We start from the raw sequence: 26,123 nt of genomic DNA, 5'->3' as shown, positions 1-26,123 counted from the left end.
TTGCCACGCAATTACTTTGCTATACCAATCAAATATATTTCATATTTGTTAAAAATAATTATGAAATACATACATGTATGTATAAATATGAAAGTGGGCGGAGTCAAAACTCATGTTTATTTTAAAGATCCTGTATTTTGTAGTTAAAGATTTAACAACAATTTAGTGAATTTTTATATAATTATGTATTTAATTATTCTTTTAAATCAAATACATATTGCATAAATGTTTATGCGCATTATATGTAATCATTTAAATATATGCATTCATTTCTTGCTTAGACTTTTTCGAAAATAGATATCTAATTACCTCCCTTTATTTACATAAAATGTAAATTCGGTAATATATTTACAAATAATGCTTTTTGGAACTTACAATATTGATAAATCTTCATTTGAGCATGATATCTATGATATAAAACCTTTAAAAATGAGTTACAGGATCTTTAATTTATGGACTTCTTTCTCATATTTCGTTCAGCCCTTTTCGTTGTTATAATGGCTGCATGACAGTTGGGGTAAAAAAAAAACACAAGTGTTTCGTTTTAATTTAAGTGACATTATTCTTGTTTTTTGCTGCCAATTTGAGTTGAATTAGCTATTTATTTCGAAATAATGACCATTTAAATGTTAACTGACCAATAATTGATAAAGGAAAATATGTTAAAGATATAAAATATAAAATCTGTCTAAAATATAAAAAAGACTGACCCGCTTTTTACCACTTCAATGTTATTTTATAAATTTGGAGTTATATGGGTGGCACATACATTGTAGGTTAATGCTTATTTCTATGAAGTTTAACATTTTAATCTTAAATATTTATGGAAAATGTGAGATTTTTTAAACTTAAACTGCACCCTAACTTTTTACGCTTTGATGACCAAAATGTCATTTTAAGGATAGGTGCAACCACCCTTAAATGTAGCATACGTAACGCTTAAAAGAATGTTAAATAGTACATGTATATATATCATTTAAGAAATCGTTACATGTTGAACTAAAGTTTTATCTTAATACTCAAAACCCATTGTATTTCGTGGGGCACTATTTTTCGTGATTTTTAGATAGATCAACCTACACATTTGGTATAAACATAATAACATTTTACATGTGAACAATTTTTACACAACACATTTTTGGACAGGGCAGAAAGCTTCAAAAGCTTATGAGTGTCTTCTTCCAGTGTCCAATCTACGAATTTAAGATTTTACGCACATTTATTTCGTCCGTGTAAGATTACTATGCATAACATTTTTGCATTTTACTTGTTTTTCAAATTTCCCTAAAACAACAAATGAACTTGCCCAGATTGAAAGATGGACAAGTCTATTTAAGAAATTAGCGGGGTTCCAGTTGATTATTCTTAGCTTTATAGGGAAAAGTACATTACCAAAGAACGCACGAACTAGCCTCTGAAAGTTTTTTACAATAAACAGTACAAATTTATCTTTTTTTCTCTCATGTTTAGACCTTATTTAGACGCGGTCCGTTGCTGAATGCGAAATGCTACATCCGTTACAACTATGGAAAAGTCGTATTGTAAAAAGATCTATACACCCATAAATATTTGTTTGCATGTTAAGAACGCTTCTGATAATGTCATATAAAATATAAATTTAACAAAACATAATGATTTTGAAATGTACAAGCGTATACCTTTGCTGATGTTTCTTCTTCATTTGAATAAGTTTTAGCAGCCGCAAGGTGCTTTAAAGGCCCGTTAAGCCTCAAATACATTATTTTCATTAATAAAATCTTCAAATGTTTCGTATCTGGTTACAGTTTCCATAAAAACACTTATTTAGATGAACTATCTTCGCATATTTTGCTTTGTTGATAATTGGTATAATTATAGTGAATAAGTATTTCGTATTGAAGTCAAAATACTACTTCTTTTACGACACATTGACTTCTGTACATTCAGCGCATCTTTCATCAGCTGTAAAATATCTTACATGCTCTAAATTAGATTATATTATCAAAACCTTATTAAATACGTGTTTGACATTTCTAAAGTATTATTCTATGATGGCATAATGTGCCTTTAAAGATTAGTTTAAAACAGTTAATCTTTACTTTAGTGCGGAGTACATGTATATTCTACAAGCAATGATGAGATAGATATCTCAAAAAGCAACGCAAAGTGTTTCCTTATAGTCTCGCCAAATATCGTTGAACTGACTTTGGTGAAAAATTTGATTATGCAAAACACCAGTTATCATCACTTAAATGGGTAAGCTGTTTTGAAAATCTGAAACTTCTCTAGAGGAACTTAATACATCAATTGATATCTTAATTATATACTCGGATACGATTTTATCAAACCCATAGACACGATTTATCTATGGCCTGATAATTATATAAGTCAATGTGGATAAATTATAAACAGTTTCTGTAAGCACAGACAGTTAATTTCTTCTTTCGAACGAAGAAAACATAAAATTAAATGGAAAAAAGCTTCCATTTAATTTAGATTATATAACTGTTAACTTGTGTGTTTCAAGGGATTTTCATTTTTCTTATTTTTCGTCAAAAATATTTTGAATACGGAATACAAAATCGAGGTATTTATACTAAAAGTTTGTATTTATCTTTATTTTAATATTGAAATAAAAATTTTCCACAGCGTATTTCTCAAGTGCTGTGTGGCAGCTGTTTAAAGTTGCCCTGTACTTCACTTCAGTGCTGTTACATTTTCCTGGTCCTTCGGGAACATTGATTCCAGCACTTTTAAGTGTTGCCAAAAGAATACCTCCAAAGTCGGTGCTGGAGGGCGTGAGGGATGTTGCACTTTTTCATTATTCCTCATGTACAGACTCAATCAAACCGAGTCTGCAATTGTCATATAATTATGTCGTGATTAATGCTTCCGTGGGATCACTTTTACTCCAGATTTTTATACATATGAATATTGTGCATATGATACAATTTGAAGAACATGGATATGATAAAATTATAAACTTATGTTTCTGTCAATATAGTGTTTTACCTCATGACAGATAATAGGTCAGAAAAAAATCTTTACGACGTAATCGTGAGTGAACAAGTGCGGTCTGTCTTCTTTTTTTAAACTGGATAACTCTTTTATGTCTGAATATATAGACGGAAATACAAGATATGCATTTTGTATTTATTAAATGATTTTTAGCTCTCTTACACTTATTGCAAAAACAGATGATAAATAAAACATGACATGGTATGAAAACTGCACTAGATATTTAATGCCAACTTCGACCTAAATGAGCTAAGCTATTATTCATTTATGAATAATATACTTCAGAAATAGCATTTTATTGATTTCAGCTCGATAGTTATGCAGATCATATAACGCTTTAGCCGGTGCTAGCGGGCGCGTGTGGCGCCGTTATATGTCGCAACGACGCTAAATGTCGCATCTGCCGCTACATGTCGCACTATTGCCGCTTAATGTCTCAACCGCCGCTAATTGCCTCAACATATTTTGACGTTAAATGTAGCAATGGTGACGTCAAGTGTCGCACCAATTGTGTTAATATGACAATTGTTAACAACGTTAACACTGCCCATTTACATGTACTGTTGTAACCGGGACGATTTTACCAGCATAAATACGTGTAAGCCAGGTTGCACATTCTAGCAGACTGAACCGGTTCTGTATTTATGTGTGACTAAGTTTTGAAAAATCTATCTTGATATTTCAGAGATTTTCAGAACGGAAGCTTGACAAATGCATTGTACAAATTACCAGCTATAAATATGCACAGTTTTATCAGTTACAGATATTAAAATTTATTTTTTCTTTACATTTTCTTTTACAAATAGAATATAGTAATTAAATGCGTACATTGCCAGTTATGCTGTCAGGTTAATACCTAAAAACAAAGTGTGAAATATATCTCCAATATTCAATGCATATAAAAAAGTTTTTGAAACATGCATGTTTTGCAAAATTAATGCTGTTAAAGACATAGAACGAAAAGAGGAGAAAAAGACTGTAAACTCAAAATTTCCAATAAATTATTAAGATCTTTTTAAATTTTCATAATGGACTTTTAAAAAAGGACGGTTCCCAAACGGATACCCTGCTTTCTTTGTGTAAATATTGTTGTATATAAACCAGTTCAAGACATATCTGTTAAAAAGTCTCCATATCATTAAAGGAAATGGCATACTTTTGAAGTCCAATAAATAGACAGACATTTACTTCATGTTATTAATTATTGTAATTTAATACCACTAGCTAGATAAATGTTTCCATGAATATACATCTTGCGACATTTAAATGTAGTGTTGCGACATTTAACGTCAGAAAATTATGCGACATTTAGCGGCGGTTGCGACATTTTGTGGCAATTGTGCGACATTTAGCGGAAAGTGTGACATATAACGGCACCATAAACGGCACCACAGCTTGGAAAATGGTTCACTTTAATTTTCATTATCTCAAGTGACCAAACTCAATGAAACCAAGTCTTCCATTGCTTCCGAGAGATCTTCCAGATCTGTTTTTTGTTGTATTTTTTTTTAATTTCAAATGCGTTGTAGAATACAAGTTGAATTACGAGGTGCCCAAATATAACCACTAAGGTCTAAACAATGTCTTTGACATTTAGAAGAGGAAATATAATTATTAACACACATTTTAATAAAGTCGCATGCCTCAAGATGAGCCAAAATATTTCAAGAAAATTAACCTTGAGAAAAATATACTAGAAGAAAATATACTAGAGAAGTATAACAATTCAAGTAGTAATTTTCATGTTACAGTATGTGCGATAAATGACAGCTTCTGAAGTATTTATCACCATATTTCTACTGCGTGGCTAACACAGTAAGGGCTATTTTTGCATAATTATGTTGACCTCTGGTTGGTAATCTACGTGGATTGTAAACGCCGTTTGCAATTGTAAATTACTTTCTTTGTTCATTTCACAATAGTTTAATTTTGAATATTTTTTTCAAAATTTTTCATGAAAATTAGCATGAATTTGGAGGCAAACAGCTGAAAATACATTGCATTTTCAGAATTTGTGGCACAAGGAACAATGGCCATGACATACATAAAAGTAATCATAGGAATCATGCTTTTATGCAGCACTTACGCTATCAGACTTCACGGTAAGTTTTATGCATATTTACTTAAGATAATGCGAAACTGACTTTGAAAAAAAAAATCATATAATTACTACTAAATGATACAGTCAGTATAGTCTATAAAATGATTGCAATTAAAGAAATTTAAATATTTTTGTGCTAAAAGAATTAAACTCTTTACGACCTGACTGGAATGTGAATTCCGGCCCCTCCTGATCACCGCCCAACCGCGTCAATGCCCAAGATACGCGACCGCTTATACTATTATTTGTTGTTGTTAATGATCTTCAAATACTCGTAGAAGAATAAAATCATTTCAAATTGGTATAAGTTTAATCCTTGTTGTTTCCTTTTTTTAAATCTATACGTTTAAAGTATTTTTAGTACGACATATAAAACTGACAATGTCCCATAAAACGGAGCTTCTGAGTTTAATAGCATTGTTATTTAGTGGTGTCATTGATGGTTAAATATATAATTATCTGACAATAAGTATTGCAATCTGTTTGAAAATAATCTACATAACGCTACAATTATTTTATAGCGACTACTTTTGTAGATTTCATTTTGTAATTTCAGATGTTATTTTTGCGTCATACAGATTTTATTTCTTAAATAAGAAAATGTTATTTGTTAACTGTAACAATGCGATGTAAATTTTAATTAAAATATTTGTTTTTACTTATACATAAATCGATCTGTGTAAAAATATATAATAACATTTGAATAAATTTGTTTTAGGACAGCAATCAGGCACTTCTAAAGACGGTTCTGATGAAGGTATGATAAAATTTAACATTTTTAAAATGTAAAAAAAGCATTTCGGAAGAAAATGTTTTATTGCCCAGTTAAAAAAAGCTGATGATCATCAGTCTTTTCATTTATTTATTCTTTTCTATTTATATTTCTTTTATCAACAGACAGATTCTTCATAAGTTCAATAAGTTCATTTCGACTTGATAAAAAATCTTAAGCCTGATCCATTTCGAATAAGAACGTAATAAACATAAGAGCCAAAAAGAAAGAAAAATAAAAGTTGAACATAAAGTAATATGGTACACAACTTTGTTCATTTCATATCAATATTTATATTGACCAAACATAAGTAAATTAAAAAGTAATTATTATTATTCCAGTGTTACCTTCTTATTCTTATTTTTCTTTCTTATTTGACTATACGAGGGCTGTTCAACATATAATGAGACTGTCCTCATATATTTTCATTCTATCGTGAAATATAACAAAATGTGGAATCATTATTTACGACATTAGATTAGAATATAACTTATTCTTGATCAGATTACCGGCATTGGTAGAAAAAAATATATATCGCGACATAGAAAGTGTGATCATTTCGATAACCATAGTAACGCATTATGTCTGTATTATAAAGACGGTACGTTATAATATAAAGTAATTGCGAAATAATTTTTGCAATAACGTAAAACTCCGAAAATAGTGTGTTCGTTATATCAGTGACGTCATGTAAAAATGACGTCATTTGGTCGTAAAACGTTGATGTTATCAACATTTGTTCACGGTTACCCGGACAAGTTGTCACGTTAAGATTATGACGCAAGAACGTTTTGAAGTGGGGGCGAACATGAAGTTTTGCTTGCATTTAGGCAAATCGGCGCAGGAAACATTTACAATCATGCAAGATGCTAAGGGAAAAGACTGTGTTTGTCGTACGTTAGTGTTTAGGTGGCATAAAATGTTTTCTGAAGGACACACATCCCTGAATGACGAACATAGGTCCGGCAGATAAAAGTCCATGACAGCACCAAGCGTCGCGTCAATTCAGTCAGCGCTTGATACGGATACTAGTCGTATAACGATGCGGGGGCTTGTCAAAATTGCTGATGTGAGCGTAGGAACTGCGCATCGCATACAGACGAAAGATTAAAGCATATATTCGGGAGCATATCTCGAAAAGCTATGAATGTGCTAAGACATCATAGCGACCTAAACTGCGCGAACGACGTTGCTGACGTCGCGACATATTGTTGTGCAGGGGCGATAGTTCAAACACAACTTTCTTATAAATTCTGTATCTTTAAAACTGTTTTATGGATTACTTTAATATTTACAGATTATATTCAGAAATGAATGAACTTTGTTAAAATGTATTGTATATAACCGTTGAATGTGTCAAATAAAAGATATGAAGACAGTCTCATTATATATTGAACCCTCGTATCTATTATATTTTCTGTTCATATTATTGTCTATTACATTATGTCATGTTGACAATTTTTTTTGTATTATTGCATATATATGTTTGTGAAGCAAGAAACGCCATGTTTACGTTATCAAATAAAATATTTTTAATCTTGAATCTCATAACGGTTGTGATCATGGTAACCTAGTTGAAATACGTAATTATCTGAACCCAAGTCTCGTTATCAATTTTAGAATAGAATACAGTATAATTATTTGATATCAACTAACTTCTGTGCATTTGTTCGAAATAAACTGTTTAAACTAACTTTATGCATTTTTTTCCTTTTTGTGAGTTCAAACATGCATTATTCAAGCTGTTTTAAATTTAGTCCTTATTTGATGCAGTTTCACTACAGTCAAGTATTAAATTACGTAACATTACGTTATAAATCATTTTGCATAGTTAAATATTTACTTTTAGAATAAATTTGTTTCAGATACGCCTTCAGGAACTTCAAAAGCAGGACGCCCTGGAGACGGTATGAGGAAATTAACTAGTTTCAAAAAATATAAAGATATATCAATGGAAGAACTTTTGATAAAAATAATTGATTTACATTCCGTTATACATTCTACTTTGTTAACCACAAATGAAATATCTTGCATCTTTACTTTAACCCTCAAAGGAACTCCTCTGAGGTCAAAAACGCATAAACACTTAAGATTTGAATTTCTCACATAGATCAGATGGGGCACATGAAACAGTACATTATGCAAAACGATTATTAAGAGAAAGACTCAGAAACAAATTAAATCCAATTTTCGTGCTAAAGTTAGCCCGCTTTATTTTCAATTTTGAGTAAGTTTTTTCGCAGTAAACATACAATTCAAGGAACAAAAATGAAGTAAGCGAATGACCAAAAATTTTGTAGACAAGTTTTTGGTCTAGATCTACATATAATGTGCGGATTTTTCTTAATGCAAAATTTTACGATTTCATTTATAAATGAAATTCTGCTTACGCCGGTGCTAGGAGGCGTAGACGGTAGTTTGCACTTGACAGTACCGTCCATGAACAGGCTCAATCAAACCGAGCCGCCAACATTTTCAATTTTGCCGTTTGGGCTTTCTTTATGGATTCTTATTTTCTCTATTTGATAAATTGTTTCCAGTCATGTCATGTAATACCCTTCACCAGAAGAAAATATGGTAACTATTTAAAAGCCCAAAATGTCTCGTAAATGCTTTTAACTTTATCCTAAAAAACTTTTTTTAAACTGTTGGTGTATTTTTATAGTATCCAAAAAGTTACCCATTGGTCAAGTACCTAAACCATCCTTTTTTATCTGTTGCTTTTTGGCAATAAGTAAAGTTATCGTTAATAATTATTTTGTATGGAAGTCAAAATACGACTTTGTTTACATTGTGCTACTTAAAGACAAACTATCTCACATTGATCGCTACTTTTCATGTAATAAGCATCAAACATTTCTTTGAAACTATTATTATTATTATATTTTTTCAAAGTCATCTTTGCTATTTTTTAATAGGTAAAGATCAATTGTTTCTGAGTCATAATGTGCCATTAAAACATTGTTATATATAAGATAACGCTGAAAAAATCCTCTTTCACATTGCCCTGTGCTTTTTTTGTTAATTTAAATATACATTTATTCTATTGCATATAGGTATTTGTCAAGATTTCATTTTTGATTTAATTTGATGCAGCTTCACTACAGGTCAAGTTTTATTGCGTAGCATTTCGATTGAAGACGTAATTTCAGTAACAAATTAAAATCGCAATTTATTTTCTTTTGGAACAAATCTGTTTCAGATCCATCTTCAGAAACTTCAAAAGCAGGCCAAGGAGACGGTATGAGGAGATAAATTATTTTTAAAAAGTGTTAAGATATATCAGGGGTAGAATTTGTTAAAGGTTGAGACGGATAATAATTAATCAAAGTTCGTACATACATTAAGCTTTGCTAACCACAAATTGAATGTCTTGCATCTTTACTTTAACGCTTTACATGTTAAATCTCTTAAAAGAGAAATGATCAGCCGCCATTTCTGGAATAAATCTTTTAAATTATCAATTTTTGATAATATCAAATATCATTTATGACAAATTTGAAGTTGATATGCCAACGGTATAAAGTATTGTCAGATTAAGCGGCTGTCCAAGCTGGCCTGGCTCTTAACTGGTGGCACGATCTTTTTAATTGAAATAAAATCACTGTATTAGCACATGATAAGGTCCTGCCTGTGGAAAATTATATTCGCTGTCCGTTCTATTAAGGTAAAGGTTAAGAATTAATGTGTCTGTTTGTTAGGATATTTCTAAATGTGTAGAAATATAAACTCTTATAAATTACAAAAATGAGACAAAAGAAACAAACCAGATTCTCGGTAAAATGATACAGTAGTTTCCAATTTCGATCATATCTTAATAAACACAGCTATATTATGTAAGCGATAGCAAACGTTATTTTCCGTACCTAAACTATTTCTATAAAACTTGTGTTTCTAAATCGCTCAACAAGAAGTAAATTATCCTATTTTTTGTCAATACAGTGGCGTAACTGATGACGTTCTTATGTTTCAGATTTGCACAAACGACCTCCTCCCAGTTTAGTCCCACCGCCAGGAGAATGTAAGATTATATTTTATATTTCTATAAAAATAATTATTGTCAAACTGTAATTCAGTGCTATATACAAATGTATAAATTATATCTCTGAACTTGATAGATAAAATCAGTCCTTGAAAAGTACGTCTAGACTACTAGTATATTTTGTCTTTTTTTGTAATTTTCTGATATGAAGAATTATACTTGTCTCCGGTATATCAATTTCAGCAAGATATTTGTCAAAGTTTACACTTTTTTACTTAATTAAAGTAGTTTTTTACTAATGTCAGGTTTTTTCACTGTATCATTGTGATTGCTGTCATAATAACATAATATAAAATAATTATGTTTTCAAAAATGCATGGTGCCACATGATATAGTATTATCGTGATATCATTTTTGTATAACTTCTTTTCAGCACCATCGGCAGGAACTTCAAAACCTGGACCTGAAAAAGGTATGGTAACTATTTAAAAGCCCAAAATGTCTCAGAAATGCTTTTAACTTTATTCCTATTTTTTTTTAATTTGGTGTAATTTTATACCATCCAAAAAGTTGCCCATTAGTCAAGTACCTAAACCATCCTTTTCGTCTGTTGCTTTGGGACAAAAATATAGTTATCGTTAATCATTATTTTGTATGGAAGTCAAAATACAACTTTGTTAATATTTTTCTAAGTTCATGACAAACTATTTCATATTTATTGCTCCTTTTTCATGTAATAAGCATCAAACATTTCTCTTGAAAACATATTATTATATTTTTCAAAGTCATGCTTGCCATTTTTAAATAGGTAAAGATCTATTGTTTCTGAGGCATAATGTGCCTTTAAAACATTGTAATATCCAAGATAACGCTGAGAAAATCCTGTTTCACATTAACCTTTCCTTTTTTGTAATTTTAAATATACATTTATTCTATTGCATAAAGGTATTAAATTTTGTCAAGATTTCATTTTTGTTCTAATTTGATGCAGCTTTACTACAGTCAAGTATTATTACATAGCATTTTGATTGAAGATGTTCATTTCAGTAGAAATTTTGTAAATCCTCTTAAAATCGCAATTTATTTTTCTTTTCGAATAAATCTCCTTCAGATCCATCTTCAGAAACTTCAGAAGCAGGCCCTGGAGACGGTATGAAGATATAAACTATTTTTTTTAAAAATGTAAAGATATATTAGGGGTAAAATTTGTAAGAGGTCGAGGCGGATAATAATTGATCAAGTTTCGTACATTCATCACACTTTGTTGAACCACAAATGGAATGTTTAACGTTTTACATGTTAAATTTCTGGAATAAATCTTTTAAATTATCAATATTGAAGATATCAAATATCAGATATGACAAATATGAAGTTGATAAGCCAAAAGTACATGTATAAAGGATAGTCACATTGAGCGGCTGTTTTTTTTTGTTTTTTTTTTTTTTTTGTTTTTTTTTGTTTTTTTTTTTTTTTTTTTTAAATACAATTTCTCTATTGTAAGACCTTGCTCGTGGCAAAAATATTTGCTTTCTGTTTTATCAACGTAAAGGTTCAGAATTAGTTTGTCTTTTTGTTAGGATATTTCTAAATCTCTAGAATTATAAACTCTTATAAATAACAAAAAAGAGGCAAAAGAAACAACCCGGATTCCCGGTAACATGATATATCTTAGCGCCCTTTGATAGACATACACTTTAAATTATACATGCAATATAGCAAGAACACTGTTAATACATCTGTGAATAAATATGAAATAATTTTTATATCGTGTTTCAAATACAGTATAGGTGTTATTCTGATCTAAACAACACTATTTCAGTCCCAGAAAATATTCATTGTTTCCGAACAAAGGTCACGTGCGGTAGCAACTGTACACAAAATGGAGGAAGATGTAACAGAAATGGAACTGCTTGTTGCAAAAGAAATGGTAAATAAAATCATTTGATAAAATTATTGCAATGTGCATGAAGCATAGGAATTTATCAGAATATAATTTATTCCAAACCGAAACTGTTTCAGACTTAATTTTTATGTATGACAATTGGTTTTCATTTTCTGACTATTTTTTAACTTTTATGTGATTTCTCTTAACAATTGTTTTTCTTTTACATTCAAACATTATTGGCATAAGTATTTATTATTGTACATTTTAGATTTGAATCGGATACCATCATCAGATCAGGACACTCCTCAACAGAACAGTAAAGCAATATTTTCATTTGTTATTTAAATAAAAGTGTAAAATTGACATGTATTGTGCCCGTGAAAAAATTCAGTCTTTAGATTTTAAAATGAATTCATTATGCTAGTTTTAGCAGATTAAACGGATGTTTTGTAAAATATATTTTTAATTCTTCTATTTTTATTTTTTCATTTGATGTTTGTCTGTATTTTTATGTTGAATTGCTGATGTCCGTGAAGTACGCGGGCTAACGGGCTAGCAGTCCAGCGGGCTAACAGTATGAACTGAGCGGGCTAGCAGTCTAGCGGGCTAACAGTGTGAATTGGGCGGGCTAGCAGTCTAGCGGGCTAACAGTGTGAACTGGGCGGGCTAGCAGTATAGCGGGCTATCAGTGTGAACTGGGCGGGCTGGCGGGCCAGTGGGCTAAAATCTAAAACTTTATTTATTGAACATAAAAATGTTATGATACATTACCTGGCAGTGTGAAGTGGGTGGGCTAACAGTGTAGCGGGCTAGCAGTGTGAACTGGGCGGGCTGGCGGGCCAGCGGGCTAAAATCTAAAACTTAATTGATTCAACATGAAAACGTTATGATACATTACCTGGCAGTGTGAAGTGGGCGGGCTAGCAGTGTAGCGGGGCTAGCAGTGTGAACTTGGCGGGCTGGCGGGCCAGCGGGCTAAAATCTAAAACTTTATTGATTGAACATTAAAACCTCATGATAAATTTCCTAGCAGTGTGAATTGGACGGGCTGACAGTGTAGCGGGCTAGCAGTGTGAACTGGGCGGGCTGGCGGGCCAACGGGCTAAAATCTAAAACTTTATTGATTGAACATAAAAATGTTATGATACATTACCTGGCAGTGTGAAGTGGGCGGGCTAACAGTGTAGCGGGCTAGCAGTGTGAACTTGGCGGGCTGGCGGGCCAACGGGCTAAAATCTAAAACTTTATTGATTGATCATAAAAACGTTATGATACATTACCTGGCAGTGTGAAGTGGGCGGGCTAACAGTGTAGCGGGCTAGCAGTGTGAACTGGGCGGGCTGGCGGGCCAGCGGGCTAAAATCTAAAACTTTATTGATTCAACATGAAAACGTTATGATACATTACCTGGCAGTGTGAAGTGGGCGGGCTAGCAGTGTAGCGGGCTAGCAGTGTGAACTTGGCGGGCCAGCGGGCTCAAATCTAAAACTTTATTGATTGAACATTAAAACCTCATGATACATTTCCTAGCAGTGTGAATTGGACGGGCTGACAGTGTAGCGGGCTAGCAGTGTGAACTGGGCGGGCTGGCGGGCCAACGGGCTAAAATCTAAAACTTTATTGATTGAACATAAAAATGTTATGATACATTACCTGGCAGTGTGAAGTGGGCGGGCTATCAGTGTAGCGGGCTAGCAGTGTGAACTTGGCGGGCTGGCGGGCCAGCGGGCTAAAATCTAAAACTTTATTGATTGAACATAAAAATGTTATGATACATTACCTGGCAGTGTGAAGTGGGCGGGCTAACAGTGTAGCGGGCTAGCAGTGTGAACTGGGCGGGCTGGCGGGCCAACGGGCTAAAATCTAAAACTTTATTGATTGAACATGAAAACGTTATGATACATTACCTGGCAGTGTGAAGTGGGCGGGCTAGCAGTGTAGCGGGTTAGCAGTGTGAACTTGGCGGGATGGCGGGCCAGCGGTCTAAAATCTAAAACTTTATTGATTGAACATTAAAACCTCATGATACATTTCCTAGCAGTGTGAATTGGACGGGCTGACAGTGTAGCGGGCTAGCAGTGTGAACTGGGCGGGCTGGCGGGCCAACGGGCTAAAATCTAAAACTTTATTGATTGATCATAAAAACGTTATGATACATTACCTGGCAGTGTGAAGTGGGCGGGCTAACAGTGTAGCGGACTAGCAGTGTGAACTGGGCGGGCTGGCGGGCCAGCGGGCTAAACTTTAATACTTAATTGTATCAACATGAAAACCTCACTATATATATTTCTTAGAAGTGTGACAATATGAAAACCTCATGATACATTTCTAAGAAGTGTGAAGTGGGAGGGCTGGCGTGTTCATGATTCATTAACTGAGGTTTGCGTTTTTTCATCATGGCAAAGAAACAGGCACAGTTATGGACTTACAAAGGGATTAAAACAAAAACCTTTGTACTCGAGCCAACTTGTGGCGAACTGGTTAATATACCGGACTCTCAGTGCAGGGGCAGAGATTGTTCTGGGGTCACTCCTGTCAAATATTCCGTATTAAATTTAAACCATGGTCTCAACCAACCAGGGATGGTTATGGAACTGGCATCTTTTGTTTTTATAGCAAAATCTAGACATTTTTAAAACTCCTAATCCCGGCAGGCTGAAACAAACTACAGACATTAACACTTAATTTAAGTGCTTTGACCGAGTATACTCAGCCTTTGCGAACATCGTAGATCCACATCAGTCGGTGCGCATTCGCGCCGTCTGCCAAGAATCTACACTGTTTACTGCCCAACCACTGAGTATGATTCTAGTGTCCAAGCACCGAACATTGTGGAACCTGATCAACCGGCTCTTGTTGGCGCCTATTGATATAACTCAAAAACGAGAACGGTGACCCCAAATTCTTTTTTGCTTAAAATGTTTCTGTTATCATATTTTAACAACATGCTAAGTTTAAAGAAATTCTATTGAACAGTTTTAATTTTGCCTATATGCCTATATGAAAACTCCCGAAAACGTCATTAAGGGTTAAAAATAAAATATCAACCATAAGAGTTTTTGTCGTCTTTTTATTAATAAAAAGTTTCTGCGCCGATGGCAACAGTTGCTTCTCTGTGATCAAAATTCTGATTTTCATTTTTTCAATACGGGCGTTGACAAGAAAATACAAGAAAATGCGAGTTTGTTATCGTATTATATTTTCAATTTGACAGAACTTATGCTGCGCTTCGCGTGGCTTGCAATAAGTTCCATAAAATTAAAAAAATAAACAATAACCTATACTTATAACAATCTCAAATATTATGCAAAAGTTATTTTTCAAAAAATATTAAGAAATGTCAAGGAACAGTATATATATATACTATAAAGGTTAATAAACCTTTCGAAAATTTCGAAATTTTTCACGAGCTTATGCATTCTTACTGACAACATGCAACATAAAAATATTTCTGAATACATACACAAGCCAACAAAGTTGATGTATAATACATTAGTTCAAACGAATGAACAACAAACATGAAAATCAATACATGATAAAACGTTAGATAATTTTCAAAAATATAAAAATGAATTATCAGTTTAATGGATATCTGTAGAAACATTGTGTTTATAATGTAATAAAAGCTAATTAACTATAACAATTAGGTCATTATTAATTTTTGTTCAATATTACTTATACAATTATACGAACAACAAATAAGACAGACAGAAATCACTTTATTTCATATTTGTACTAAATACGACCACGGATTTATATATATATATAAATCCGTGATACAACATAATAATTATATGTTGTTAAAATGTACATTACATATATGTACATGTATATATTTTAACCTATGATGCATAGCTTTATACATACTTGAAAAAAATTATGATTTTTCATACATCATATTTTGACTACATTTTTAAAATTTTAACCAATATATAACACATAGAAGAAAATTCATTAAGGTACTAAAATAAAATATTATATCAACAGAAATTGAGAAATATATCAATTGAAATTTTTATAATAAATATTTATCATTTGTAATATTGTCATCTTGAAAAACATCTTATCAAGTATTTCTCGACCTCGCCTATAATATCACCAACGGCAATTTGACACCTTCATTGTTTTCCCTTCTTTATCTAACTGGTCAGCAGTTTTCGATAATCCTTGTCAGCAGTTTCCTATACATTCTATATCGTCAGCTAATTCGTCAGCAGTTTAGTATCGCCCACGGTCTCCGGTGCCTAACGGTCACTGACAAAAACACGTCGAGTGTGGATACACCCTTTGGTTTCCCTACCCACCACAGCTCACCTCCTGATATTGTAAATTAACAAATGTACTATATAAACGAATAGTCATAGACTGGTGATATATATTCAATCTGTTTAAAAGTAATAACATAATCCAATTTTTCTGCTTTGAACGGACAAAGAAATAGAGAGAACTCTAGATAACTTCTCGTTGTCATGGCAACACCACATATCAAAATTTTGTTTTAGTTTTGTTCATGGACAGTAGTGAAATGATAGTTGTTGGTTTATCCGAACATAATTATGAAATAAAAATGTGACAAATATACCGACAATGAAATATCTCAATCAACATATGCTATCATTGATTCCCAGTTTTGCGGCATTTTCCGCAATTTCTGAATCTATATCACTATGATATAATCTGCCGTAAATCAGAAGGCCTAATGGTTGAGGATAAGATCCTAAAATTGTGGGATTTTTTTACGAAATGCAACTCATTCCAAAAATGCAAACATCATTTTTGATCATCTGGACGGATAGTTAACCTCTCCTCCATTTTGTACGATTCAGACCCCAGGTGCCATTTCGGACAACTTTCAGGCTCAGGCGGACACCAGTTCTTGGTAAAACCACCCACATTCCGCAAGCTAGTTGGTTAACGTCCTTACATGAAAATACATGTAATCACTATGGTAGCCTCGAACTCAGAGCTGCAATAAGACATAGTGAGGAAACTCTGATGGTACATCTGTCGGTATAAGTATGCCGTCGCTTTGTGGTTTTTCACAATTTGACATTCGTAATATAGTGCAGGAAGTACAGAAGATGGCCCATTTCAGAAACATACCTGGACCTTTTATGTGTCAGGTGTAATGCACCGATACACGGGACCTCGCTTTAAAGTCCCATCCGAAAGACTGTTGGTAATGTTAGGGAGGAGCGGGGGTCGAACTCAAACCCCTTGATTATATATACAAATGTATGTATTTAACCACCAGACCACAGATCCGCTCCTAAATAAATCGCCAGATTCCTAGATGTCCTTATGTTTCCGGACAAGCTTCTGTCATTGCACGAAGTATACACATATGTATGTACCTCTGGTGCATCTTCTGCTTCACTACATGAGGTTCTACATTTGACTGCCCTACTACTAAAATCTTATGTTGCAGTGTTTTTTTTCTGTTTCAGTTAAGATCGTTTTTTCTGTATACCATGCATCACTTAAATATCAATACGGATTTAAAACCATTTAGTGTACTCTCAAGGATCGTGTATACTATATGAAACAATCATTGTTAGCCCGCCGAGTTCACACTGCTAACAAATGCATCATAACGTTTTAGTGTTAAAATAATTAAGTATGGAATTTAGACCACTAGACTGCTAGCACATTACACTGTTAGCTCACCGAGCTTATACAGCTCGGAAATGTATAGTAAGGTTTTTATGTTGATTCAATTAAGTTTTAAAAAGTTAAGCCCGCTGGCCCGCCAGCCCGCCCAGTTCACACTGCTAGCCCCGCCACACTGTTAGCCACGCCCACTTCACACTGCCAGGTAATGTATCATGAGGTTTTAATGTTGAATCAATAAAGTTTTAGATTTTAGCCCGTTGGCCCGCCAGCCCGCCCAGTTCACACTGCTAGCCCGCTACACTGTCAGCCCGTCCAATTCAAACAGCTTAGGAAATGTATCATGAGGTTTTAATGTTGAATCAATAAAGTTTTAGAATTTTAGCCCGCTGGCCCGCCAGCCCGCGCAGTTCACACTGTTAGCCCGCTACACTGTTAGCCCGTCAAGTTCACACTGCTAGCCCGCTACACTGTCAGCCCGTCCAATTCACACTGCTAGGAAATGTATCATGAGGTTTTAATGTTCAATCAATAAAAATTTTAGATTTTAGCCCGCTGGCCCGCAAGCCCGCCCAGTTCACACTGCTAGCCCGCTACACTGTTAGCCCGCCCACTTCACACTGCCAGGTAATGTATCATAACATTTTTATGTTCAATAAATAAAGTTTTATATTTTAGCCCGTTGGCCCGCCAGCCCGCCCAGTTCACACTGCTAGCCGACGCTACAAACTGTCAGCCGTCCAATTCACACTGCTAGGAAATGTATCATGAGGTTTTTATGTTGATTCAATAAAGTTTTAGAGTTTAGCCCGCTGGCCCGCCAGCCCGCCAAGTTCACACTGCTAGCCCGCTACAGGCTGTTAGCCCGCCCACTTCACACTGCCAGGTAATGTATCATAACGTTTTTCATGTTGAATCAATAAAGTTATAGATTTTAGCCCGCTGGCCCGCCCAGCCCGCCCAGTTTCACACTGCTAGCCCGCTACACTGTTAGCCCGCCCACTTCACACTGTCAGGTAATGTATCATAACATTTTTATGTTCAATAAATAAAGTTTTAGATTTTAGCCCGCTGGCCCGCGAGCCCGCCCAGTTCACACTGTTAGCCCGCTATACTGCTAGCCCGCCCAGTTCACACTGTTAACCCGCTAGACTGCTAGCCCGTTAGCCCGCGTACTTCACGGACATGAATTGCTGATATATGTATGTACATTACCTATAACCATGTTCACCAGAAGAAGATAGGGGTAAGATACATTAATGAGCCGCGTCATGACAAAACCAACATAATGGGTTTGCGACCAGCATGGATTCAGACCAGCCTGCGCATCCGCGCAGTCTGATCAGGATCAATGATGTTCGTTGACAAACCCTATTACAAGTAGAAATACTGATAGCGATCAGCATAGATCCTGATCAGACTGCGCGGATGCGCAAGCTGGTCTGGATCTATGTTGGCCGCAAGTTTTGTCATGGCGCAGCCTTTTTAATATTCGAACCAAGATTTGAAAACATATAAAAATGAATCATTTACTTCTAAAACTTATTATACCATATGTTTGTATCAACATAAATTACCTGCATGAAAATGCATGAAAGCCTTTCATAAATGAATTCAATGATTTTTGAGGAGGTGTTACCGGTGTTACCGGTATTCTGTAAAGTACAAAATAAACTATTTTTGCTTGAATAGTTTTCGTATTTCTTAATTTCTTTTTCTAAATAAGTATTTTTTTTTCTTTTTGTAAGATGCTTTAATTGCTTTTGTTGAATTGCCGTATACATTCGACATGCTAAATTGCAATGTTTAAAAATTGTGTGAATGTGTTTAATTATTATTATTATTATTTTCATTATCATCATCATCATTGTTGTTGTTGTTTTTAACATTGCACGTGTCTTCCGTATTTATCATATGATGCTACACTAAATGTAAACGGTTAGAAAGAAAATTATTCCATAATTTATATTTTCCGTATAGCAAATTTCCAAGGTGATGTAACAAAGCCGTAGTATAATATCATTAAATCGATAAGGAAAATTAAGTCAGAATGTCTAAGCTCACAAGTATTACATTTCTACTCTATGAATTACATTTTTCTCATTTTATACAGTTTGTAATACCGGTATTAAGGAAATAGATTAAATCAAGTTGGTTTTGTAGTGATGTTACTAGTTATTGATGGCTGTGACTAAAAAAAGGATTGGAGCACCACACTAAATACCGTATTCCGGTATATACCCGACAAGGCGCTTGAATGATAAAATGCTGAAATCTTGTCTTTTTACCCAACGGAATGAACTTTAACAGGTCTAATTCATCTTTTGACACCGAATCAAGCACGATAATCAAGGAAAAATGTAAAATTCGGCGAAAAAAACGATATTTGTCTATTTTGTGATCATGATTTCTGCAAGCGTCTACAGGTACTGCTCCAATCCTGTATTGAGCTAAATCCGTTATTGATTACCTCCGTCTACTTAATTAAAACTTCAGAATTCTTTTACTTCCCAATCGTTGATACCACGTTCCCGCTCATTCTACATGCAATATATTAAGACCACTGTTAATACTTCTGTAAATAAATATAAGAATAGTTCTGATGATGCGTTTTCAAGACAGTACAGGATTTATTCTGATTTGAACAACACTATTTCAGTTCCAGAAAATATTCATTGTTTCCGAACAAAGGTCACATGCGGTAGCAACTGTACACAAAATGGAGGAAAATGTATGAGAAATGGAACTGATTGTTGCAAAAGAAAAGGTAAATAAAATCATTTGATAAAATTATTGCAATGATGAAGCATAGGAATTTATCAGAATATAATTTAGTTTAAACCGAAACTGTTTCAGGCTTAATGTTTATGTATGACAATTGGTATTAATAGAATTATAGAATTATGTGATTCTGTCATATTAAGTTCGATTCTTTTCAAAAAGCTAATATGTAACTTCAATAAAGGCTGAGCATGAATATTGTCCAAAATACATCGTCAAGTTACATGTTTTTTTTTTGAAATCGTATTAATTAACTTTTTAATATAATTTCAATTATGTAACAGATATCAGTGTATTTCTTAAATGGTGTACATGTAATAGATGATGCGAGATTTTGCAAAAGCCACAATTGTTGTTGAATGTATTGCCGAATTTGTCTTATATGTGCAAAGTTCACGGGCATTTGCAAGTAATATTTATTTGTTAAATCATTTTGTTTTTGTCTCGCTACAAACAATGTTCAGTTCAAGAGGAAATGCGCTGTGTACCAACAAAAGGTACATGTGGAAGCACCTGTACACAAAATGGCGGTAGATGTGTGAGAAATGGAACTGCTTGCTGTCACAAGAAAGGTTAATAAAGTTGTTTGTGTTTAATAAAATTGTTTGAAAACATGATTATGCCCACTTCAAAGAAGTGTGGGAATATTGATTTGCATTTGTCTGTCGGTCGGTCCGTCCGTCCGTCAGTCCGTAGACCAAATGGTTTCCGAGCAATAACTAAAGAACGCTTAAACCTAGGAACTTCAAAGTTTGTATGACACTTGGTACTTGTGCATGACCAGCAGATGACCCTATTGATTTTTGGGTCAAGGGGTCAAAGGCCAAAGTCAAATTGGCCTTGAAGGTAAAAGAACGGTCTCCGATCAATAATTTGAACCCCACTTTGGGTCAAAACCCCTTTAAAACGGGCTTTAGTTGCATTGGTTTGGGCCAAAGTAGATTGATCCCTATTGTTTTTGGGGGGAAAGGGGTTAAAGGTAAGGTTCACATTGACCTTGTAGGTAAAAACGGTATCCGACTAATAACTTAACAAGTCATGGGCCCTTGTAGGTGCATTGGTCTTGGCAAGTAGATGACCATAGTTGATTTTGAAGTCAAGGGGACAAAGGTCAAGGTTATATTGTCATTGTAGGTTAAAACGGTTTCAAATCAAAAACTTAACAACCCATGGGCTGTTTGCCCTCGAAGTTCGTAGGTGCATTGGTCTTGGAAAATAAATGACCGCAATTGATTTAAGGGCTAAACATGTAAACAAATAGTAATAATAATGCTTGGAGTAAATGCATGACTACACTTATTCCAATATATCGTGTAAAAGTCCACCTCAATTTAGTTAAGTTTTAGATATAAAAGTAAGTAGTACAATATTTATATACGTATTATTATGTTTGTAGAAACGGAAAGTTCATAATGTCTATCCGTTGACAATACATCCGGTTTGGTTATAATAAATAGTACATGATCAGTTGGTATTCGTATATTGATTATAATCGTTCGACATATTTTCAAACATCATTTTGCCGAAAAAGACTAGTATATTGTTTTTTAGATGTCAATTATATATTCATTATACATTATCAAAGATAACACTCTCTGATTATGTTTACATCTTAAACCACGTGGTAGAACTACTTTCAATCGAGGTTTTTATTAGTTTATAGCCGACTTGTTCCGATTGCGAATTCAACAAATGTTGTGACCCTGCTAGAACGTATTATCGTATTTATCTAACTTGTGTAATGTCCATGTGTACACGGATGTTATATGAGCCGCGTCACGACAAAATCAACATAGTGCGTTTGCGACCAGCATGGATCCAGACTAACCTGCGCATCCGCGCAGTCTGATCAGGATCCATGCTGTTCGCTTTCACTTTCTCTACTTGCTATAGGGCTTTTAAGCGAACAGCATGGATCCTGATCAGACTGCACGGATGCGCAGGCTGGTCTGGAGCCATGCTGGTCGCAAACGCACTATGTTGGTTTTGTCGTGACGCGGCTCATATCTTTGTGCTTTTATCTTGCTGCAAAACTGTCAGTGCAAACGGAAAGACTTTGTTTTCCAACAAAGGGTGCTTGTGGTACCCACTGTAAACCCCCCAAAGACGGTTTTATGTTTTGATTTTTGAAGCTTAATGAATGAAAATTATTTCATTTAAAAAATTTTTTCAATGCATTAAAGTTTGTTTAAATAAATTTATCTTTAAAATTTATTTAAAAAAGTCTGGAAGGGAAAAGGAATTTTACTCTGGGCCCGGTTTTCTGAAAACTTTGTCCCTTTTTTTTAAAAAATTAATTTTTAAAAATTTAGGGGAACCCCATTTTGTTATTTTAAAATCAAAATATTTTAAACTCGGGGCCCTTAAAAGGGGAAAAAAATAATGGAATATTTAAAAGAGAATTTGAAAAAACAAAATGGAATTTTTAAATGAAAATAGATTTAAAAAAATAATGGAAACCTAAATGGGATAGGGGTAAAAGAAAGGGAAAAAAAAAACACATCCCCCAATCGGAAACCCAAAAAGTTCAGGGTCTACCAATTCTGTTATATAGATTTTACTTCGACCGTATTTATGTTTCGCCTTCTTTATAAAACGGATTTGCCGAGAAAGCTAGTTTTAGCCATGCAATCAAACAGGTTTTGGCATAGGCATTAGAAAAAGTATCAAAATACCTTTATCCGTGGAAGTTAAACAAATTGTTGATTTTTGTAAGAAAGAAAACTGATTGAATAATTTTTTAACAAATAAAGTCATTTTTTTAATTGGCAAGATTGTTTTTTACCAGTTTACCTGTCGGCTATATGGACAACAGCAAGTTTGTTCTCGAAATCGTGACAATTTCCTATTCATTATTGGTTTTCTCAGGGTTAAAATTAGAAACCGCATCCTTTTCAAAAATTATGAAAGCTCGCCGATTATTGGCTATGTGAAAGATCACTAGAAATGACTTCGTAATTGGTCACTGTTAGATCTAAAAGCGGAGCGTTATCTAAAGCCAATTTTAATCAGTTTGCTTACATTTAATACATTGACTAACAAATGAATGTGAAAAGAACTATAGAATAGTTTTGCTTACAGATGAGGACGACAAGAATAACCTTGTTAGAGATGGCGGTGCAGCAGAAACTGGTGCGGAGAATATTGCAGATAATGCTAACGCTACCATCGTGGATGAGGGTTATTTGTTTTACAACGGTATGTATATCCTACTATGTAGCAACACACAATCATAAATTATCTATAAAATGTAATTAAAAATACACATCTTTAAAAAAACGTAATGAACCATTTTTCTTTATTTTCCATTCTTATTTTTTTTTTGGACAATCATTGCGTCTTTCAGGAATGACTCTCAGATGTACCAAGGCAAAATGTACTAAGAAATGTACAGAGAGTAGGGGCGGGTTTTGTATGGAAGGGAAATGTTGCTACAAGAAAACAGAAAATGAAGGTATTTGTACACAAAAGATAATATTACATACCCCCACCCCTCCCCCCCCCCCCAAAAAAAAGGGGGGGGGGAAATCAGTTTTGATAGGCAGAATTGTTAATCATCGACAAACAAACTTTAAAACAAGCATTACAATTAATTGCATTGAAAATTGCATTGCGCAAATTGCGACAATATTGTGCATTCAAAAATTACAATCAATTGCATTGGAAATTGCATTGCACAAATTGCGACAATAGTGTGCATTCCTGAATATGCATTTGCATGATATGTTTGCATGAATGTAAATCAACATTTTATAGAGCGACTTGCACTTTTTTAACGTCAGTTATGATAGTTACTTTTTCTCGAGGGCAACAAATATACAAAAATAACCTCATTCATTTCAAACCCATTACGCTTCAAAGCTAAACATTTTCTATAATTTTTATTTTATGTGTTATCTTTAAGTTTTCAAATATAGTTACTTATTGGTCATATAACTGAATTTTCTTCAGCTTCTTTTGCATTTGTGCAGTAAGTACAGTTATAATGATATTAATAGTAATATTCATGGAAACCAAAGTACATCGTTGTTTACATTTGAGCCGCGCCATGACAAAACCAACATAGTGCGTTTGCGACCAGCATGCATCCACACCAGTCTGCATAATCCATAATGTTCGATATCAGTTTCTGTAATTGTAATAGGGTTGGTAAGCGAACAGCATGGATCCGCACAGTCTGATGAGGATCCATGCTGTTCGCTTACCAACCCTATTACAATTACAGAAACTGATATCGAACATTATGGATCCTGATGTTGGTTTTTTCGTGACGCGGCTCATTTGTACATTTGCCAGAAGTTAATTCACATTCAGAGCTATTTCCTGTAGATAATAAGCATCTTATATGTTCTAAATTCATTATATTAACAGCATTGTTAATTAGGTGTTGAAGAAAAAGTCATTTATATATGAGAACTAAAGGCACATTGTGCCTGAGAAGTTTATATTTTCTAATTCTTCTGAAATGTTGAACATGTGTTTGATGATGTCTCAAGAAAGTTACATGTTTAAATACTGAAGGAAGTAACGCAGAACGTGCAGTAATGTGTCATAAAGGTAGATAAATTTAAAAACAGTAGTATTTTGACTTCCATGCAAAATACTAATTCACTATAATTATACCAATTGCCGAGAGAGCGAAAGCAGAAAAAAATATAGTTATGGAAAATATAGTATAATTTTGGAAACTGTAACAAAATACAAAAAAAATCAAAAGATTTGGAAAAATAAAATTGATAGCATTTCTGAGATATAATGGGCCTTTGTATGCCTCACATGGTATGATCACATGGTTCGTTTTCTTTTTTTCTGTGTGAAGCCCAATCACAATGCGCAACAGAGAAGAAACATGTTTTGAAAGGAAGACCAATAGTTGTAAGTATGTTTTCTGACTTAAAAATAAAAGCATAATTTTGCAAATGTAATTGTAATTATGTAAATAACACGCATACTGATAAGTAAATGAAAAAAAAATTCAAATCTGAGAAAATATATTCAGAATTAAAAGTAAATAAATATTTGAAATTCATGAGGTCATTGCAATTTTTAAGGATATATGTGTTAGCATTTTCTTACTACCTCATTACCAATGCAGTAACTGCTCGATTTTAATTGTTAGTACTTATCTATTTTGGTTGGTATTTGTTGGAAACTTTTAAGTTTATTACACTCTTATTGAAACCGTTCCTGGAACCAACCAGTACTAAGCAATAACAACAACGGCTAGCCCCTGAAGCGGTTTAAACTCATGCTCCTAGCAATTCTGATTACCAGTTCGATGCGTTATCCACTCGGCCACGCCCTCCAGTTTGCATTGTTGACACATTTTGTACTTGTATTGATTAACAAACTAGCAGCTCAAATTATTTTGGTACTCTTGTCAATATAATCAGTGTTATAATGAATCGTCTTGAATAATGATGGAAATAAGCATGAACCTTGGTGTATGCTGCTTCTATGCTTCAATTTCATTATGACACGAAGTAATACAAGTTAACCTCTGGAGAGCGGTCATCTGTAAAGCAGTTACCTCCCTTCTATAATAGTCACATTATTTATCACTTGATTTGCAGTGGAAAGTGAAATTATACTTGATAATTTTCACTGAAGCCGGACTTTATTTGAATGCGGATGAAAATAATATTTCATATCTAAATAGAATTATCAATAGGAATAAATTTCGTCGTATGTATATTTTGCTTCTTTAGGAGAAGCAAGACTTAGTAAATAACTGCATACATTGTGTTAGATATGTAACAAAATTCGAGAAATTTTACAGAACTAAATTTTAATATTGGTACGGCGACGTCATGATGTGATGACCTAAAATCACTAAAGAAGCATGAAATAGATAGAAAATGTGTTTGTTTAGCTTGTAAGATTGAAATATATTTTACGCGTTAACACCAGCTAATATATTTTCACTAGTGGCACGAGTGAAAATACTGCATCTGGTGTAAATATATTTCGATTCTACATGCAAAACAAACAAACC

General features: G+C 33.8%; 1 protein-coding gene across 1 annotated transcript in view; it reads left to right on the top strand.

Annotated features, from left to right (window-relative positions):
- The first annotated feature begins 10,967 nt into the window (after positions 1–10,967).
- The window catches only part of LOC132716902 (uncharacterized), a 26,473-nt gene continuing 11,317 nt past the window's right edge, over positions 10,968–26,123 (top strand). Inside the window, exons 1-7 of the mRNA XM_060700236.1 lie at positions 10,968–11,002; positions 11,672–11,779; positions 12,006–12,053; positions 20,593–20,700; positions 23,210–23,326; positions 23,475–23,582; positions 24,948–25,003. Of these exons, the coding sequence (XP_060556219.1) occupies positions 20,604–20,700; positions 23,210–23,326; positions 23,475–23,582; positions 24,948–25,003 (378 nt within the window). The 5' untranslated portion in view covers positions 10,968–11,002; positions 11,672–11,779; positions 12,006–12,053; positions 20,593–20,603. The remainder of the gene's footprint in view (positions 11,003–11,671; positions 11,780–12,005; positions 12,054–20,592; positions 20,701–23,209; positions 23,327–23,474; positions 23,583–24,947; positions 25,004–26,123) is intronic.

Source organism: Ruditapes philippinarum, unplaced genomic scaffold, assembly GCF_026571515.1.
Source record: "Ruditapes philippinarum isolate M1 unplaced genomic scaffold, ASM2657151v2 ctg7848_1_1_1_1, whole genome shotgun sequence".
Lineage (NCBI taxonomy): Eukaryota > Metazoa > Mollusca > Bivalvia > Venerida > Veneridae > Ruditapes > Ruditapes philippinarum.
Note: the sequence above shows the minus strand (reverse complement) of the source record. Positions and strands in the feature narration are given on the sequence as shown.